This window comes from Raphanus sativus, chromosome 6 (assembly GCF_000801105.2).
Source record: "Raphanus sativus cultivar WK10039 chromosome 6, ASM80110v3, whole genome shotgun sequence".
In the NCBI taxonomy this organism is placed as follows: Eukaryota; Viridiplantae; Streptophyta; class Magnoliopsida; order Brassicales; family Brassicaceae; genus Raphanus; species Raphanus sativus.
The window spans coordinates 26488234-26505625 of record NC_079516.1 but is presented as its reverse complement, the minus strand read 5'-3'; the positions used below and the strand labels follow the sequence as shown (position 1 = coordinate 26505625).

The window sequence follows — 17392 nt, the reverse complement described above, 5'->3', positions numbered from 1 at the left end:
CCCTGAAGATAAAACACAGAGCTTGCTCTGGTGGGGAATGTCTGTGATCCATAACACAAATGAGCTTGTCTCTGAAATGTCCATGATGGCAAAACACAAGCGAGCTTGTCATGTGGTAGAGTCATGTTGCCAAATGACTTGTAACGAGGTAGGTAAACTCAGTTACCTCTCTAAAATGTCCCTGATCCCAGAACCCAAATGAGGTTGTCCCGCCTCTTTATAGAACTCGTTTCCTAGTCTCAGAGATATAATCAAATGCTCTAAAACAAGGTAATCTTAATTACCTTTCTGAAGTGTCCCTTAAGATGACAGAACACAAGTGAGCATCTGTCGCTTGCTTCTTTGAAAAAACAGGTTTCCTAGTTGCCGACAAATGCCTCGAGATAATCAAATGCTCTGAAACAAGGAGCTCGTCCCGGTCACAGTAGAACTGGGAGTGTCCCTGCTACCATAACCCAAATGTGTTGTCCCTGGTAATGTTGGTTTCCTAGTCAACCGAAGCTATGAACAAATGCTTCATAACAGAAAACAAGTGAGCTTGTCATGCGGTGGAGTCGAGAATGTCTCTGCCTAACTCGGTTTCCGACAAATGCCTCGAGATAATCAAATGCTCTGAAACAAGGAGCTCGTCCAACGATGTCCTCGAGATAAACACAAATGTGTTGTCCCTGGTAATGTTGGTTTCCTAGTCAACCGAAGCTATAAACAAATGCTTTATAACAGAAAACAAGTGAGCTTGTCATGCGGTAGAGTCGAGAATGTCTCTACCTAACTCGGTTTCCTAGTCACTCGAGCTCTTAAGGAATGTCTCGAAATCAGGTAATCTTAATTACCTATATGTCCATGATGACAGAGAACTCAAGTGAGCTTATCAGGTAATCTTAATTACCTCTCTGAAACGTCCATATGTCACCTAACGTTAGATTGCAAATGAGGTTGTCCCTTTGGGCTACTTTGGATCCTGGTTACCTGAGTTAAACACTTGGAGTTGCCTGAATGTCCCTGATGATATAACACGAACGAGGTTGTCCCTGAATAAGTTTGGCTTTTCTAGTCAACCGAGCTATAAGCAAACAAGGTAATCTTAATTACCTTTCTAAAATGTCCCTTCATGATTGACCAAAGAGCTTGTCATGTGGTTAACTGGTCACAAAGATAAACAATGCCTCGTACTACAGGTAATTTTAATTACCTTTCTGAAATGTCCCTGATGACAGAACACATGTTGGCTTGTCCTCGGGTAGAGTCGAGAATGTCCATGCATAACTCGATTTTCCTAGTCACTCGAGCTTTAAACAAATGCCTCGTAACAAGGTAATCTTAATTACCTCTCTGAAACATCCCTACTAGTTACCTGAGTTAAACACTTGGAGTTGCTTGAGATACTAGTCACTCAAGTAAAATTTAAAGCCAAACGAAAGTCCCATGATGCTAAAATGCAAATGAGGCTGTCACACCTCATTAATTACTCTATCCTCCGAAGTTGCTTGAGATCCTAGTCACTCAAGCTAAATGAAAGCCAAGAGATTAAAGGATACATTCGGGTTGCTGGTCACTTAAGTTAAACACTTGGAGTTGCTTGAGATCCTAGTCACTCAAGTGAAATTTAAAGCCAAGCGAAAGTTCCATGATGCTAAAATGCAAATGAGGCTGTCACACCTTATTAATTACTCTATCCTCTGAAGTTGCTTGAGATCCTAGTCACTCAAGCTAAATGAAAACCAAGAGATTAAAGGATACACTCGGGTTTCTGGTCACTTAAGTTAAACACTTGGAGTTGCTTGAGATCCTAGTCACTCAAGTGAAATTTAAAGCCAAGCGAAAGTCCCATGATGTTAAAATGCAAATGAGGCTGTCACACCTCATTAATTACTCTATCCTCTGAAGTTGCTTGAGATCCTAGTCACTCAAGCTAAATGAAAACCAAGAGATTAAAGGATACACTCAGGTTTCTGGTCACTTAAGTTAAACACAAAATGCCTCGCTCTAGGTCTAATGAAAATGCTCAAACTAAAAGAAAAAACAAAAGAACAGCCGAGTTTCTAGAATGAAAATGAGGTTGGGCTGCCTCTGTTCCTTGTCATCAACACAATCTTCCTAGTGTTAAGAGATGAGGTAAGTATTTATCCTTCTTCTGTTTCAGTTGTACGTATTTCTAATTCTTTATGTATGTGATATGCTTTTTTCCTTGATATAGTTTAGACATACATTCGACTCTTAAGCTTAATCATTTTTTATTTATGCAGAATGACCTCATTAGTACAAATTCATTGTGTTTACACACTATCGAGAATTAGTGACCAAACATACAGAAGATCAGTACAAGAATTTAATGTTATTTTTCCATTTGAACAATCTTACCATGTCGTCTAACTCCATCTTTCTATCTTTTTTTTGCATGTAGTTCTCCTCTGGGTTTCAAAGATCACGCCAAGAGTTCAGGTTATTTTCTTTCCACTTTGTTAATATTTTTGGTTTGTTCTTCTCCTCGGAGTTCTATTTGGAATCGTAATTGGTCTTTAATAGATGTGCTATGTGTCTTTTGCCTTGAGTTTCTTTAGTTCTATAACTATAAGTAATCACTGTCGAGAATTAGTTACCAAACCTACAGAAGATCAATACAAGAATTTCATGTTATTTTTTTTTTCATTTGAACAAGCGTACCATGTCGTCTAACTCCATCTTTCTATCTTTTTTTTTTGCATGTAGTTCTCCTCTGGGTTTCAAAGGTCACACCAAGAGTTTCAGGTTATTTTCTTTCCACCTTTTTAATATTTTTGGTTTGTTCTTCTCCTCAGAGTTCTATTTCCGGAATCGTAATTGGTCTTTAATAGATGTGCTATGTGTTTTTTGCCTTCAGTTTCTTTAGTTCTATAAGTAATTACGTATGTGTTACTAGTATGCTAATCAATTTGCAGAAGCTTGATATCCATGTTGCTTGAGTTAATGTTAAGTACCTTTAGAAAAAAAAATTATGCATCTCTGTTTTTCCGAATCTTTATTTAGGTTCTACCTTACTATTTGTTTCTCGATGCTGAAATGATCTCTAAAACTTTGTATTATTCTTTAGCACTGAATCACTTTGTAATTGTCTCACTTGGTTTATTAAGATTTATTTTCTCTCTTTTAAAGTGTTTTATCATATTGTAATGCTGGTTTTAAAGGTACCTTTAAAAAAAAGTTTATGCATCTCTGTTTTTCCGAATCTTTATTTATGTTCTACCTTATTATTTGTTTCTCTATGCTGATTTGATCTCTTAAACTTTGTATTATTCTTTAGCACTGAATCACTTTATAATTGTCTCACTTGATTTATTAAGATTTATTTCCTCTCTTTTAAAGTGTTTTTATCATATTGTAATGCTGTATATAAAGGTATAAAATTTATAACATAAGTCAAAATGTTTTAGCTTAAGCTTAATAGATTTCATGGCTCATGGGTGATACTCAGATATTGTGTTTATAATGCATAATCAGGTACTTTCCACAGGATTAATTGTTTTTTTTTGTTCTGCAGATCTTTTGACCTATTTTCTACAGTATGTCCATGTTTCATATGCTTCTAGTTGTATCATTTGGTGATTTGATTGATATGTTTAATGTTTTTTTTACTTGCTATACTACATTTGTTTGTTTGGAGAACTGAGTTGGAGAGTAGGAAGTATTGCTATACCTGTTTATTGTGCATTTAGAGTTTATTCATAAGTCAAAATGTTTTTTTTTGTTGCTATACCTGTTTATTGTGCATGTGATTCTTTATGGAACAATAGTCATATAACTCGGTATATTATTCATATTATTCAGACTAGCCATGTTTGAGTTATGATAGACTAGAAGTATTATTTATATTATTCAGACTAGCCATGTTTGAGTTATAATAGACTAGAAGTATTATTTATATTATTCAGACTAGCCATATTATCACATTCAGTAAATGTTGGGGGTTTTCGTATAAATTAGGAAACCATGTAACAGTAAAATTTGGTATCATATAGTTTGTATGTGCTCGCGTTTTCTTATATGGTTAGATTATATTGGTGTTGGCATTTTTGAGAAGTCATGTCTTCTCTGACTTGTCTGAATGATATCTTCGTATTAGTTAATGCAAGCTTACGTGTATGTGTGTGTTAGATAGGTGATTGTCTTGATACCACTCATTTGCTTATCATTAATCTTTGGTATTTGCTTCTTCGACTCTTTAAAACATTGTCAGTATTTTATCCTTTTGTGGTTGTTGTTTTGTTATGATTTGCTTTTATGTTCTTGGTCTGTTGGGACTTTTGATGAAATGTTTTTAAAAATTTCTGTGATTTTTTAAAAAAAAAATAGTTATGTTAATGTTTATCATGTGCTAATATCGTTTAGAGATCTGATATACTCCAGTTCACCAAGTTTCATGAAGTAGTTTGGATTAGGAAAAAAAAAACAAATCAAATGGGGGACCGAACTTTTACCAAATCGACCTGCGACATTTCACAATGATTTCGATTTTGGGAAATGGAGATCCTTAATTTGAAATTATGGAGATCCTATACTAAAATACACGAACCAATAACTTAACTGTTACGGTTTTATATCTTCGTTAGATTTTATCAGGGAAATCGCATAAAAAACTCTTAAAGTGTCATTTACTATCACTTTAAATCTTGAAATTTTTCGCTAACACTTTTAAGTTTTAACCTTCAAAGTGACTTTTGTATCATAAAAAACATCCAAAGCAAAAGTTGGCATGTTCAGTTGGTAATTTTTCAAAAATAATTATTTAATTAATAAAATAAACTAAATAAATAAATTCATAGTGATATACGATAGTGATATACAATGCAAAGCGGACACATGACTACAATGCCACAATTTCATAGTGATATACGATCTCCAGTAGGCAAGCGGTCAAGGATGGCGACCCATGTATGAAAAGAGAACCTTGGAGTACTATAACGAAACCACAGTCCTTCGAACCAATAAACTTGTGTCTGCACTCCTCGCAAGAGCTTCCAAGTTTCCTTGGTAGTAAAGCTCGGTTTATAGTCATCACCACATTTCCACAATCTGATATCCTCTCCATTCTGCAGACCTTCTGGATCTCCAGTTCAATGAGATTATAAAGCTCCACTTGGTGCCTCCTTCTCCTGTGCCTTTGGATTACCGTAGCCACAGTATCGTGCAGTCGAATACCCATATTTATAGGACCACCTGCTCCTGTTTTGTCCATTAAACATCCTAGTGCTGACCAGTCGTCATACCAGAATGATGTTGACATGCCATTCTGGATTTCCATCTTCGAAAATACAGCAGCAACTTCTCTGCATTTTAATAGCTTCTTCCACATCCACGAGCCGAGAGAACTACTATCCTTTACTGTCCAGAAAGATCCCTTCCGAATCAGATAACGATACACCCATTTCACCCAAAGAAAATTTCTTGATGATAGGATACGCCACACCAACTTCAGACAAGAAACCTGGTTTGCTTCCTCAAGAGATCGCAGTCCCAAGCCTCCCTCTTCTTTTGGCCTACAGCAATCCTTCCAACTAACTTTTGCTTTTTTTTTTGTATTCAGATCAGCGCCCGACCACAGGAACGCTGCGCATATACTGTCGATCTCTTGTATACACTTTCTTGGCAGTTTAAAGGCTGATATCCAAAAGTTTGTGAGGCTATGAATAACAGATCCAATAAGCTGTAGTCGACCGGCAAACGACAAAAGTCTTGCTGTCCAAGAGCTAATGCGAGCTCTGATCTTCTCAATCAAGGGGGCATAGTCTCTCACATTCATTTGTTTAGTTAACAGCGGCAAACCGAGGTATCTCACTGGTAGATCACCGTGGGCGAAAGCAAAAGTTTCGAGGAGCATTTGCTTCTCTGCATCTTTTACCCCAGCAAGAAAAATTGTTGTCTTCTCCATACTAATGTGCAGGCCTGACATCTCAGCGAACTGGTTAAAGATATTTATGATACCTTGTATAGATTGGTGCTTCCCGTCAGTAAAGACTAGCAAATCATCAGCAAAGCTGAGATGTGTAAGCTTAAGTCCTTGGCAGTAAGGATGGTATCCAAAACTCTTTTCTGCAGCGCCCTTGTTAAGCATTTTCGACAACACTTGCATACAGATAACAAAAAGGTATGGTGCAAAGAACAGCCTTGTCTGATGCCCCTTTTGCTATTGAAATATCCGGCCAGCTCCCCATTAACTTGCACCGAGAATGAAGCCAAAGAAACACATTTTTCAACCCATAAATGAACCTTTCCGGAATGCCCAGTGCCGCAAGAGTTGATAGCAGAAAAGGCCATTGTACTGTGTCAAAAGCCTTTGATATGTCAATCTGAATAGCACTTCTAGCCGAGACCGTGCTCTTATGGTAACTCTTGACTAGTTCTGAAGCTAGCAGTACATTCTCCATAAGAAGGCGATCCTTTACAAAAGCTGATTGGTTTGGGACAATGAACTTGGGAAGTACCAGTTTCAGTCTGTTCGCCAAGAGCTTCGAAATGATCTTATACAGAACATTGCAACAAGAAATCGGCCTGTAGTCTTTCATCATTTTAGATTCCTCCTTCTTTGGTATAAGAGCCAGGATAGTTGAATTTGCTCCTTTTGGGAGAAACCTAGTATCGAAGAAAGCTTTAATGGCCACCACAAAGTCCTTGCCTACAATCTGCCACGCCGCCTTAAAAAACTTGCATGTATAACCATCAGGTCCTGGTGACTTATTACTTGCCATGGAGAATAAAGCCTTTCGGATCTCTTCCTCAGTAACTTCTCTGGATAAAGCATCCATATCTCCCTCATCACACTGAAAGTCAAGGAGTTTTTTAATTTCTTCAGAATCTGGCGCACGATAATTCTCAACTTCATGCCCAAGGAATCCATTGAAATAATCCACAGCCTCTTTTTTGATGTCTTCTTGAGTGTCAGCAATACTACCATCATCTTCTTGAGTGTCGGCAATACTCGCGTAGTTGTGGAAGGTTGTATTGTTCCCATCACCTACTTGTAACCAATGCGCTTTTGCTCTCTGGCTTAATACTTTCTCCTCAATGCTTGACAGTAAAGTCCATCTCTCATAGGCCCGAGCCTCCTCATCTAGCACCAATGGAGAGGGATTTGTCATCGCAGTTAGCTGGCAAGTGCACAAGATTTTGTAAGCTTCTTTTGTCTTCTTAGTGATATCACTCACTTGCTTTTTGCTGAGTTCCCTTAGAGCTGGCTTGAGCTCCTTTAGCTTCTTCGATAGCCGGTGCAGGGCAGAAGTAGAGCTGAATAAGGGAACAGTGGACTGCCAATACTCCGCAACCAAAGGGAGGAACTCTGGGGATTCTGTAATGACATTAACAAACTTGAACGGGCGTCTAGGTTTCAGTGTCTCTGGTGTGAACTGTATTCTGCATCGAAGGTGATCAGAACAACCTCAGCTTCAAAAACGCAGTAAGTTTGGGGAAACTTTGAAATCCATATGTCATTTACCAAGGTTCTATCCAGCTTTCTTTGAATAAGTTCATCCTTTTGCTTATTGCTCCAGGTGAGTTTTGGACCATGAGCTTTCATGTCTAAGAACCGGCAGTGGTGTATGACCTCTCGGAAATCATGCATACCCGTTGTAACCGTCGGGGTAGTATGCCCCAAGTGCTCATCAAGCTCCAGAATCTCATTAAAATCGCCAACAACTATCAAGCATACATTGTAGCAAAGAACATACACACGAACTTGAGTCTAAACTGAACTGATCATACCAGTACATTGTAGCAAGGAATCAAGAGGATAGAAGAGGATACAACAAAAGAGAACAACTCCGAGATACATAGCTAAAGAGACGCAAGACTAGTTTACTAGATTTTGATCCGACACTCGTGCGGATGTATATTTCAAAAATATATTGCTATTTAATATTTATTTTTCATGTCAATATCAAATCTGGATTAAAAAAAATCAAATCTGAAGAACCAAACCGATCACTATCCGAAAGAGTAATACCAAACCCGAACCAAAATTGATTAAATATCCAAATTATTTAAAATTTTGATATTTAAGCAACTGAAACCATAACCAATTCAAATCAAAGTATTTTGAATATCAAAATGTATCCGAAAAAGATTATATACTTATATATATTAATTATTTTTGGTTTTAATGTATATAAAAACATCCAGAATATATATGATACTTTTAGGTTGGTTTAAATATTTGAAAATATATAAAATTAGTCGAATATAAATATATAACATAGTGGAAGTACACTCAAAATACCAAAAATATTTAAAATAATTTTTGATCCAAAATTTAAACCAAACCAATTTATTTGTTAAGTTTAGGTATTCTGACATATGTTATTCAGCTTTATATACAATATATTATTTTATTTATAGATTTTAAGAAATTCAAAATATATAATAAATTTTAAAAAATAATTTAAATGGGTTATCCGAACCCGAACTGAACCCGCAAAGATCCGAATATAATTTAAACTGGAATTTAGAAATATCTGAATGAGACTGAAATATTTGACCCCGGAAACCTAAAACCTAATCAGATCCGAAATGAACCCAAATGGATACCTGAACGCCAGCCCTAGTCATAATTCGAACTAAAATTTAGAAATATATGAATGGAGCTGAAATATTTGACCCCAGAAACCTGAAATCCAAACAGATCCGAAACGAACCGGAATTGATACCTGAACGCGCAAACCTAGTCAAATATATGTATCATATATATGTCATCATATAATTAATTGTATTGGTCTATCATATAAATAATCATATAATTAATTGTATTTTATATGTACCATCTTATAAATAATCATAGATATTATCTTTTTGACATACTTTTATCCATGTTTCAAAAATTTAATTTTTTGCATTAGTTTTCTATGAATTACTATTAATTTTATGATATTCTTTTTGAAAATTGAACTCTTGAAATTTTTATATTTGACTAAACTAAATAAGGTAATAATACTGTTTTAAAATTGTTTTATATAATATACTATTTATATTTCTGTTTTTGTTTTTTATTTTCACCATAAAAATTGTAAATAAAAAGAATTGTAAATATAGTGACATAATTGTAAATAAAAAGAAATATAGAATTAAAGTTGTTTAATTTATTGTAAAAACAATGGCTAAATATTTAAATAAAAAGAAATATTAAATATGTTATTCATGTTTCTAAACAATTCTCATTTATTATTAATTTATTGAAAATACAATGGCTAAATGTGTAAATAAAAAAAGTACACATCTCTATTATCTATGTTTCAAAACATATCTCATTTATTCTATTATTCTTGTTTCCGAACAATACATTGTGTACTTCAACTTTAATAATATAGATTTAGTACGGTTTGTAAAAAAATTTATATAATACACCTAGGGCTATTAACTTTTTTTAAAACATGTTGAATTTTGTACTAAAAGTATAATAGTAAAGATATCAATATACTGTACATTAAAAAAAAAAAAGAAAAACTATTTACCTGAAAACCAATCTTACTCCTTCAGTAAATTCGTAGAAGCTAATCCTCTTGTAAAAAGTATAAACTAACATTCAAAATACTTGAGAAATTCAAAAGAAACAAAAATTAGCCGTTGTAATATACACTCTTGGTGCGACAATTAAAACGGGTGTATGTTAAGCTATTGACCGTTAGTCAAGTTAAACGCGTCGTTTTAAACGCCGCCTAACCAAATACTTTATTTTTAAAAATTCTTCGTCTTCTAGATCATAAAATATTATTTTCTCTCGACTCTTTTTTTTTCTTTCTTTTCCGGAGGAGACGATCACCGAATCATGGAATCATCTTCTCTAGCTTTACTATGTTCTGTTTCTCTATACGGTTATACCTTTTTCCTTCTATTTCATTCGTCTTTTTTATTTCAATTTCGACATTCAGGGTTTTTAATTTCACTTTTTGGTGCTTACTTAATGATTTTTTTTTGGGTGTCTATTTAGGGCTTTTGAATCCGCATGTATTGCAATCCTTAATTTGAATTTTCCGATGGATATTCGTCAAAGTCACAATCTTGGTGCCTAATTTTAGGGTTTCTAATTTCAAATTTTTGGTGAATGCACATGTATCGCGATCCTTGATTTGAATTTTTTTTTCCGTGCAGAGTCGTCTTCTTCAATCCGCATATCCTATCCGACGAGGATGAACCAGACCTCATTGCGTCTCGAGCTCGTTCCGCGGGATCTCGACTCTCCCCTCACCCCTGCAGATCTTCCTCGAGGCTCCACGCTTTCGATCTGCAGGACAAGGATCCGACGGCGACGGCGGCGATCAAGGAGGGAGGGAACGAAGCCTTTTCCAGGGCTTTTGAAATCTGAGCTTTTCGGATCTGATTTCGTTTCTTCTCCGATGAGTCCGTGTACTCCTAACATTCTAAGATTCAAGACAATGGTCTCTCTAGTGACTCCTCTCCTCCTAAGCCTCCTCGCAAGGTATAATAACAATCTTTCGTATTTGAACTGATATAATTACAACCAACGTGTCCTATTATATCTTAGAGATTTGTAAATGAATTATTTGTATGTTTGATTTGATTTGTCTTAGGTCTTGGATGCACCTTCTTTGCAAGATGACTTCTACTTGAACGTTGTGGACTGGAGCTCACAGAATGTTCTTGCTGTGGGGCTTGGTACTTGTGTCTATCTCTGGACTGCTTCTAATAGCAAAGTGAGTTTTTTTCAACCTTGACTACTACTACTTATGCGTAGAGGTTATATGGTGTGGTGGAGGCATTGAACTGTGTGGTTTTGATGTGTCAGGTGACGAAGCTTTGTGACTTGGGTCCTAATGATAGCGTGTGCTCGCTTCAGTGGACTCGGGAGGGTTCATCATTGAGTGTCCCTGATGCCATTGAGTTTGTCCCATGGTTTATTATAGTTGCCAGAGCTATAAGTAAATGACTCATAACGAGGTAATCTTAATTACCTCTCTAAAGTGTCCCTGATGCCATAATGTGAATTGAGTTTGTCCCACGGTTTCTTAGTTGCCCGAGCTATAAGCAAATGACTCATAACGAGGTAATCTTAATTACCTCTCTAAAATGTCCCTGATGTCAGAACAAAGAGAAGCTTGTCCCATGGTTCAAAGAGCTTGTCCCGTGGTTAACAACTAGTCACAAATGCCTCGTACTGCAGGTAATTTTAATTACCTCTTTGAAGTGTCCCATGGTTCAAAGAGCTTGTCCCACGGTTCTATAAACAAATGCCTCGTCTTAGGATCAAGGTAGTCATTACCTTGAAACGTCCCTGATGTTGTAACACAAATGAGCTTGTCCCATGGTTCAAAGAGCTTGCCCTGTGGTTAACAACTAGTCACAAATGCCTCGTACTGCAGGTAATTTTAATTACCTCTTTGAAGTGTCCCAAGAGCAGGTAACTAGTCAGACCCTGAGGATATCCCGCTTCTTTGAATAACTCGGTTTCCTAGTCACCCAAGCTATAAAAAAATGACTCATCAGTGAGGTAATCTTAATTACCTTTCAGTGTCCATGATGATAGGACTGAGAGCTTGCTCCGCTGTTTCCTAGTCACAATACAATCATGAAATTCTTTGGCTCTATATCACAATAGAGCTAGTCCAATAAACAAATGCCTCTAGCGAGGTAATCTTAATTACCTTTTTGAAATGTCCCTGTTGCCAGAACAAAGATGAGGTTGTCCCACAAGTTTATAAAACTCGTTTCATAGTTTCAGAGCTACAATGAAAATTCTGTGAAACAAGGTAATTTTAATTACCTTTCTGAAATGTCCCTGAAGATAAAACACAGAGCTTGCTCTGGTGGGGAATGTCTGTGATCCATAACACAAATGAGCTTGTCTCTGAAATGTCCATGATGGCAAAACACAAGCGAGCTTGTCATGTGGTAGAGTCATGTTGCCAAATGACTTGTAACGAGGTAGGTAAACTCAGTTACCTCTCTAAAATGTCCCTGGTCCCAGAACCCAAATGAGGTTGTCCCGCCTCTTTATAGAACTCGTTTCCTAGTCTCAGAGATATAATCAAATGCTCTGAAACAAGGTAATCTTAATTACCTTTCTGAAGTGTCCCTTAAGATGACAGAACACAAGTGAGCATCTGTCGCTTGCTTCTTTGAAAAACCAGGTTTCCTAGTTGCCGACAAATGCCTCGAGATAATCAAATGCTCTGAAACAAGGAGCTCGTCCTGGTCACAGTAGAACTGGGAGTGTCTCTGCTACCATAACCCAAATGTGTTGTCCCTGGTAATGTTGGTTTCCTAGTCAACCGAAGCTATGAACAAATGCTTCATAACAGAAAACAAGTGAGCTTGTCATGCGGTAGAGTCGAGAATGTCTCTGCCTAACTCGGTTTCCGACAAATGCCTCGAGATAATCAAATGCTCTGAAACAAGGAGCTCGTCCAACGATGTCCTCGAGATAAACACAAATGTGTTGTCCCTGGTAATGTTGGTTTCCTAGTCAACCGAAGCTATAAACAAATGCTTTATAACAGAAAACAAGTGAGCTTGTCATGCGGTAGAGTCGAGAATGTCTCTGCCTAACTCGGTTTCCTAGTCACTCGAGCTCTTAAGGAATGTCTCGAAATCAGGTAATCTTAATTACCTATATGTCCATGATGACAGAGAACTCAAGTGAGCTTATCAGGTAATCTTAATTACCTCTCTGAAACGTCCATATGTCACCTAACGTTAGATTGCAAATGAGGTTGTCCCTTTGGGATACTTTGGATCCTGGTTACCTGAGTTAAACACTTGGAGTTGCCTGAATGTCCCTGATGATATAACACAAACGAGCTTGTCCCTGAATAAGTTTGGCTTTTCTAGTCAACCGAGCTATAAGCAAACAAGGTAATCTTAATTACCCTTCTAAAATGTCCCTTCATGATTGACCAAAGAGCTTGTCCTGTGGTTAACTGGTCACAAAGATAAACAATGCCTCGTACTACAGGTAATTTTAATTACCTTTCTGAAATGTCCCTGATGACAGAACACATGTGGGCTTGTCCTCGGGTAGAGTCGAGAATGTCCATGCATAACTCGATTTTCCTAGTCACTCGAGCTTTAAACAAATGCCTCGTAACAAGGTAATCTTAATTACCTCTCTGAAACGTCCCTACTAGTTACCTGAGTTAAACACTTGGAGTTGCTTGAGATACTAGTCACTCAAGTGAAATTTAAAGCCAAACAAAAGTCCCATGATGCTAAAATGCAAATGAGGCTGTCACACCTCATTAATTACTCTATCCTCCGAAGTTGCTTGAGATCCTAGTCACTCAAGCTAAATGAAAGCCAAGAGATTAAAGGATACATTCGGGTTTCTGGTCACTTAAGTTAAACACTTGGAGTTGCTTGAGATCCTAGTCACTCAAGTGAAATTTAAAGCCAAGCGAAAGTTCCATGATGCTAAAATGCAAATGAGGCTGTCACACCTTATTAATTACTCTATCCTCTGAAGTTGCTTGAGATCCTAGTCACTCAAGCTAAATGAAAACCAAGAGATTAAATGATACACTCGGGTTTCTGGTCACTTAAGTTAAACACTTGGAGTTGCTTGAGATCCTAGTCACTCAAGTGAAATTTAAAGCCAAGCGAAAGTCCCATGATGTTAAAATGCAAATGAGGCTGTCACACCTCATTAATTACTCTATCCTCTGAAGTTGCTTGAGATCCTAGTCACTCAAGCTAAATGAAAACCAAGAGATTAAAGGATACACTCGGGTTTCTGGTCACTTAAGTTGAACACTTTTGCTTGAGATCCTAGTCACTCAAGTGAAATTTAAAGCCAAGCGAAAGTCCCATGATGCTAAAATGAAAATGAGGCTGTCAAACCTCATTAATTACTCTATCCTCTGAAGTTGCTTGAGATCCTAGTCACTTAAGCTAAATGAAAGCCGAGAGATTAAAGGATACACTCAGGTTTCTGGTCACTTAAGTTAAACACAAAATGCCTCGCCCTAGGTCTAATGAAAATGCTCAAACTAAATAGAAAAAACAAAAGAACAGCCAAGTTTCTAGAATGAAAATGAGGCTGGGCTGCCTCTGTTCCTTGTCATCAACACAATCTTCCTAGTGTTAAGAGATGAGGTAAGTATTTATCCTTCTTCTGTTTCAGTTGTGCGTATTTCTAATTCTTTATGTATGTGATGCTTTTTTCCTTGATCTAGTTTAGACATCCATTCGACTCTTAAGCTTAATCATTTTTTGTTTATGCAGGTTGACCTCATTAGTACAAATTCATTGTGTTTACACACTTTCGAGAATTAGTGACCAAACATACAGAAGATCAGTACAGAATTTAATGTTATTTTCCCATTTGAACAAGCTTACCATGTCGTCTAACTCCATCTTTCTATCTTTTTTTTTGCATGTAGTTCTCCTCTGGGTTTAAAAGATCACGCCAAGAGTTCAGGTTATTTTCTTTCCACTTTGTTAATATTTTTGGTTTGTTCTCTTCTCCTCGGAGTTCTATTTTTGGAATCGTAATTGGTCTTTAATAGATGTGCTATGTGTCTTTTGCCTTCAGTTTCTTTAGTTCTATAAGTAATTACGTATGTATTACTAGTATGTTAATCAATTTGCAGAAGCTTGATATCCATGTTGCTTGAGTTAATGTTAAGTACCTTTAAAAAAAAAGTTTGTGCATCTCTGTTTTTCCGAATCTTTATTTAGGTTCTACCTTACTATTTGTTTCTCGATGCTGAAATACTCTCTTAACCTTTGTATTATTCTTTAGCACTGAATCACTTTGTAATTGTCTCACTTGGTTTATTAAGATTTATTTTCTCTCTTTTAAAGTGTTTTATCATATTGTAATGCTGTTTTTAAAGGTACTTTTAAAAAAAGTTTATGCATCTCTGTTTTTCCGAATCTTTATTTAGGTTCTACCTTATTATTTGTTTCTCTATGCTGATTTGATCTCTTAAACTTTGTATTATTCTTTAGCACTGAATCACTTTGTAATTGTCTCACTTGGTTTATTAAGATTTATTTGCTCTCTTTTAAAGTGTTTTTATCATATTGTAATGCTGTATATAAAGGTATAAAACTTAAAACATAAGTCAAAATGTTTCAGCTTAAGCTTAATAGATTTCATGGCTCTTGGGTGATACTCAGATATTGTGTTTAAAATGCATAATCAGGTATTTTCCACAGGATAAATTGTTTTTTTTGTTCTGCAGATCTTTTGACCTATTTTCTACAGTATGTCCATGTTTCATATGCTTCTAGTTGTATCATTTGGTGATTTGATTGATATGTTAATGTTTTCTTTACTTGCTATACTACATTTGTTTGTTTGGAGAACTGAGTTGGTGAGAGTAGGAAGTATTGCTATACCTGTTTATTGTGCATTTAGAGTTTATTCTTAAGTCAAAATGTTTTTTTTTCTTGCTATACCTGTTTATTGTGCATGTGATTCTTTATGGAGTTTATTCTTAAGTCAATATTCATATAACTCGGTATATTATTCATATTATTCAGACTAGCCATGTTTGAGTTATGATAGACTAGAAGTATTATTTATATTATTCAGACTAGCCATGTTTGAGTTATTGATAGACTAGAAGTATTATTTATATTATTCAGACTAGCCATATTATCACATTCAGTAAATGTTGGGGGTTTTCGTATAAATTAGGAAACCATGTAACAGTAAAATTTGGTATCATATAGTTTGTATATGCTCGAGTTTTCTTATATGGTTAGATTATATTGGTGTTGGCATTTTTGAGAAGTCATGTCTTCTCTGACTTGTATGAATGATATCTTCCTATTAGTTAATGCAAAAGCTTATGTGTATGTGTGTGTTAGATAGGTGATTGTTTTGATACCACTCATTTGCTTATCATTAGTCTTTGGTATTTGCTTCTTCGACTCTTTAAAACATTGTCAGTATTTTATCCTTTTGTGGTTGTCGTTTCGTTATGATTTGCTTTTATGTTCTTGGTCTGTTGGGACTTTTGATGAAATGTTTATAAAATTTTCTTTGCTTTTTTAAAAAAAATTTAGTTATGTTCGTGTTTATCATGTGCTAATATCGTTTAGAAATCTGATATACTCCAGTTCACCAAGTTTCATGAAGTAGTTTGGATTAGGAAAAAAAACAAATCAAATGGGGGACCGAACTTTTACCAAATCGACCTGCGACATTGCACAATGATTTCGATTTTGGGAAATGGAGATCCTTGATTCGAAATTATGCTCTTATCATTTGACCAAAGCCCCCCGGCACCATATATAGATAATTAAGTGTATATTTAGCTATATCAACTCTTAATAATATTTAAGCATGCTTTATTTTGTTAAATACTGATTGTCAATGTATATAAATCTCTCTGCCTTTCGTATTGACATGACGTAGCCGTAGTGTCAGTCTCAACCGATAAACCTCTCGGTCATCTCTGTGTATCGGTCGCTCAATGTCGTTACTCGATTGGAATGATGTTCCGCATGTTTAAAAGGACTACAATGAAGAACGCCGACGAGAAAGAAACGATTACATCATGTATAGTAAATAACTAATAAGTTTCAAACTTGGTACTTCGAGAGAAATTGGTATTTAATTTCCAAGCACCTAAACTAAAATACTCTTTCACAGTTTAACTTTGTAATCTTCATTAACTGTCACAGTTTTATACTCATTAGGTTTAGATTTATCCTATACTAAAATACACAAACCAATAACTTAACTGTTACGGTTTTATATCTTTCGTTATATTTTATAAGGGAAATTTGCATAAAAAACCCTCAAAATGTCCTCAAAGTGTCACTTACTAACACTTTAAACTTTGAAGTATTTTACTAACATTTTTAACTTTCAAAGTGACTTTTGTATCATAAAAAACCTCCAAAACAAAAGTTGGCATGTTCAGCATGTAATTTTCCAAAAATAATTATTTAATTAATAAAATAAACAAAATTAATAACTTTAAATAAATAAATAAAAAAAAACTTTTTAAAAGTTCACAAAAATGGAAACATAATAAAAAATTAACTTAAAATTTTATTTAATTTTCTAAAATTTTAACAAAATAAAATAACTAAAATTTTAATAATAAATAAGATTAAATTTAAATAGAGAAGAACTAAATAAAAAGTTCAATTTAAAAAAAAAATCAAAATTCAAAATAGTTTTTTTAATTATAATATTTTTTCGAAAAATATATCATATCATCGTGGATACTAACAATTTCAAATATATATCACTAGTGACAATGATGGTTTCTAATTTTTATTTAATTTATGCGTTTTATTAAATTTTACGATTTTTGTTTAATTTTCTGATTTTTTGTTTAATTTACTTATTAAATAATATTATTTAAAATATTATTTAATTAGTAAAATAATCTAAAATTAAATAAAATCATAAAATTAAACAAAAATCGTAAAATTTAATAAAAACTCATCAATT

At 35.1% G+C, this 17392-nt stretch overlaps 1 protein-coding gene across 4 annotated transcripts in view; it reads left to right on the top strand.

Annotated features, from left to right (window-relative positions):
- LOC108813714 (protein FIZZY-RELATED 3-like) overlaps positions 1 to 16332 on the top strand; it is a 28286-nt gene extending 11954 nt beyond the window's left edge. The window contains exons 2-7 of one of the 4 annotated variants that reach the window (XR_008935147.1): positions 1079 to 2442; positions 2710 to 2748; positions 10111 to 10438; positions 10551 to 10673; positions 10766 to 14067; positions 14197 to 16332. Coding sequence is in view for 2 of the 4 variants with exons in the window: in XM_056987914.1 (XP_056843894.1) it covers positions 9814 to 9833; positions 9950 to 10023; positions 10111 to 10438; positions 10551 to 10590 (462 nt within the window). In the remaining 2 variants the exon portion in view is untranslated. Of the gene's footprint in view, positions 1 to 1078; positions 2443 to 2709; positions 2749 to 9512; positions 9834 to 9949; positions 10439 to 10550; positions 10674 to 10765; positions 14068 to 14196 lie in introns of those variants that run through there. The other 3 variants (XR_008935146.1, XM_056987914.1, XM_056987915.1) reach the window with 3 other exon arrangements.
- The last annotated feature ends 1060 nt before the right edge of the window (positions 16333 to 17392 follow it).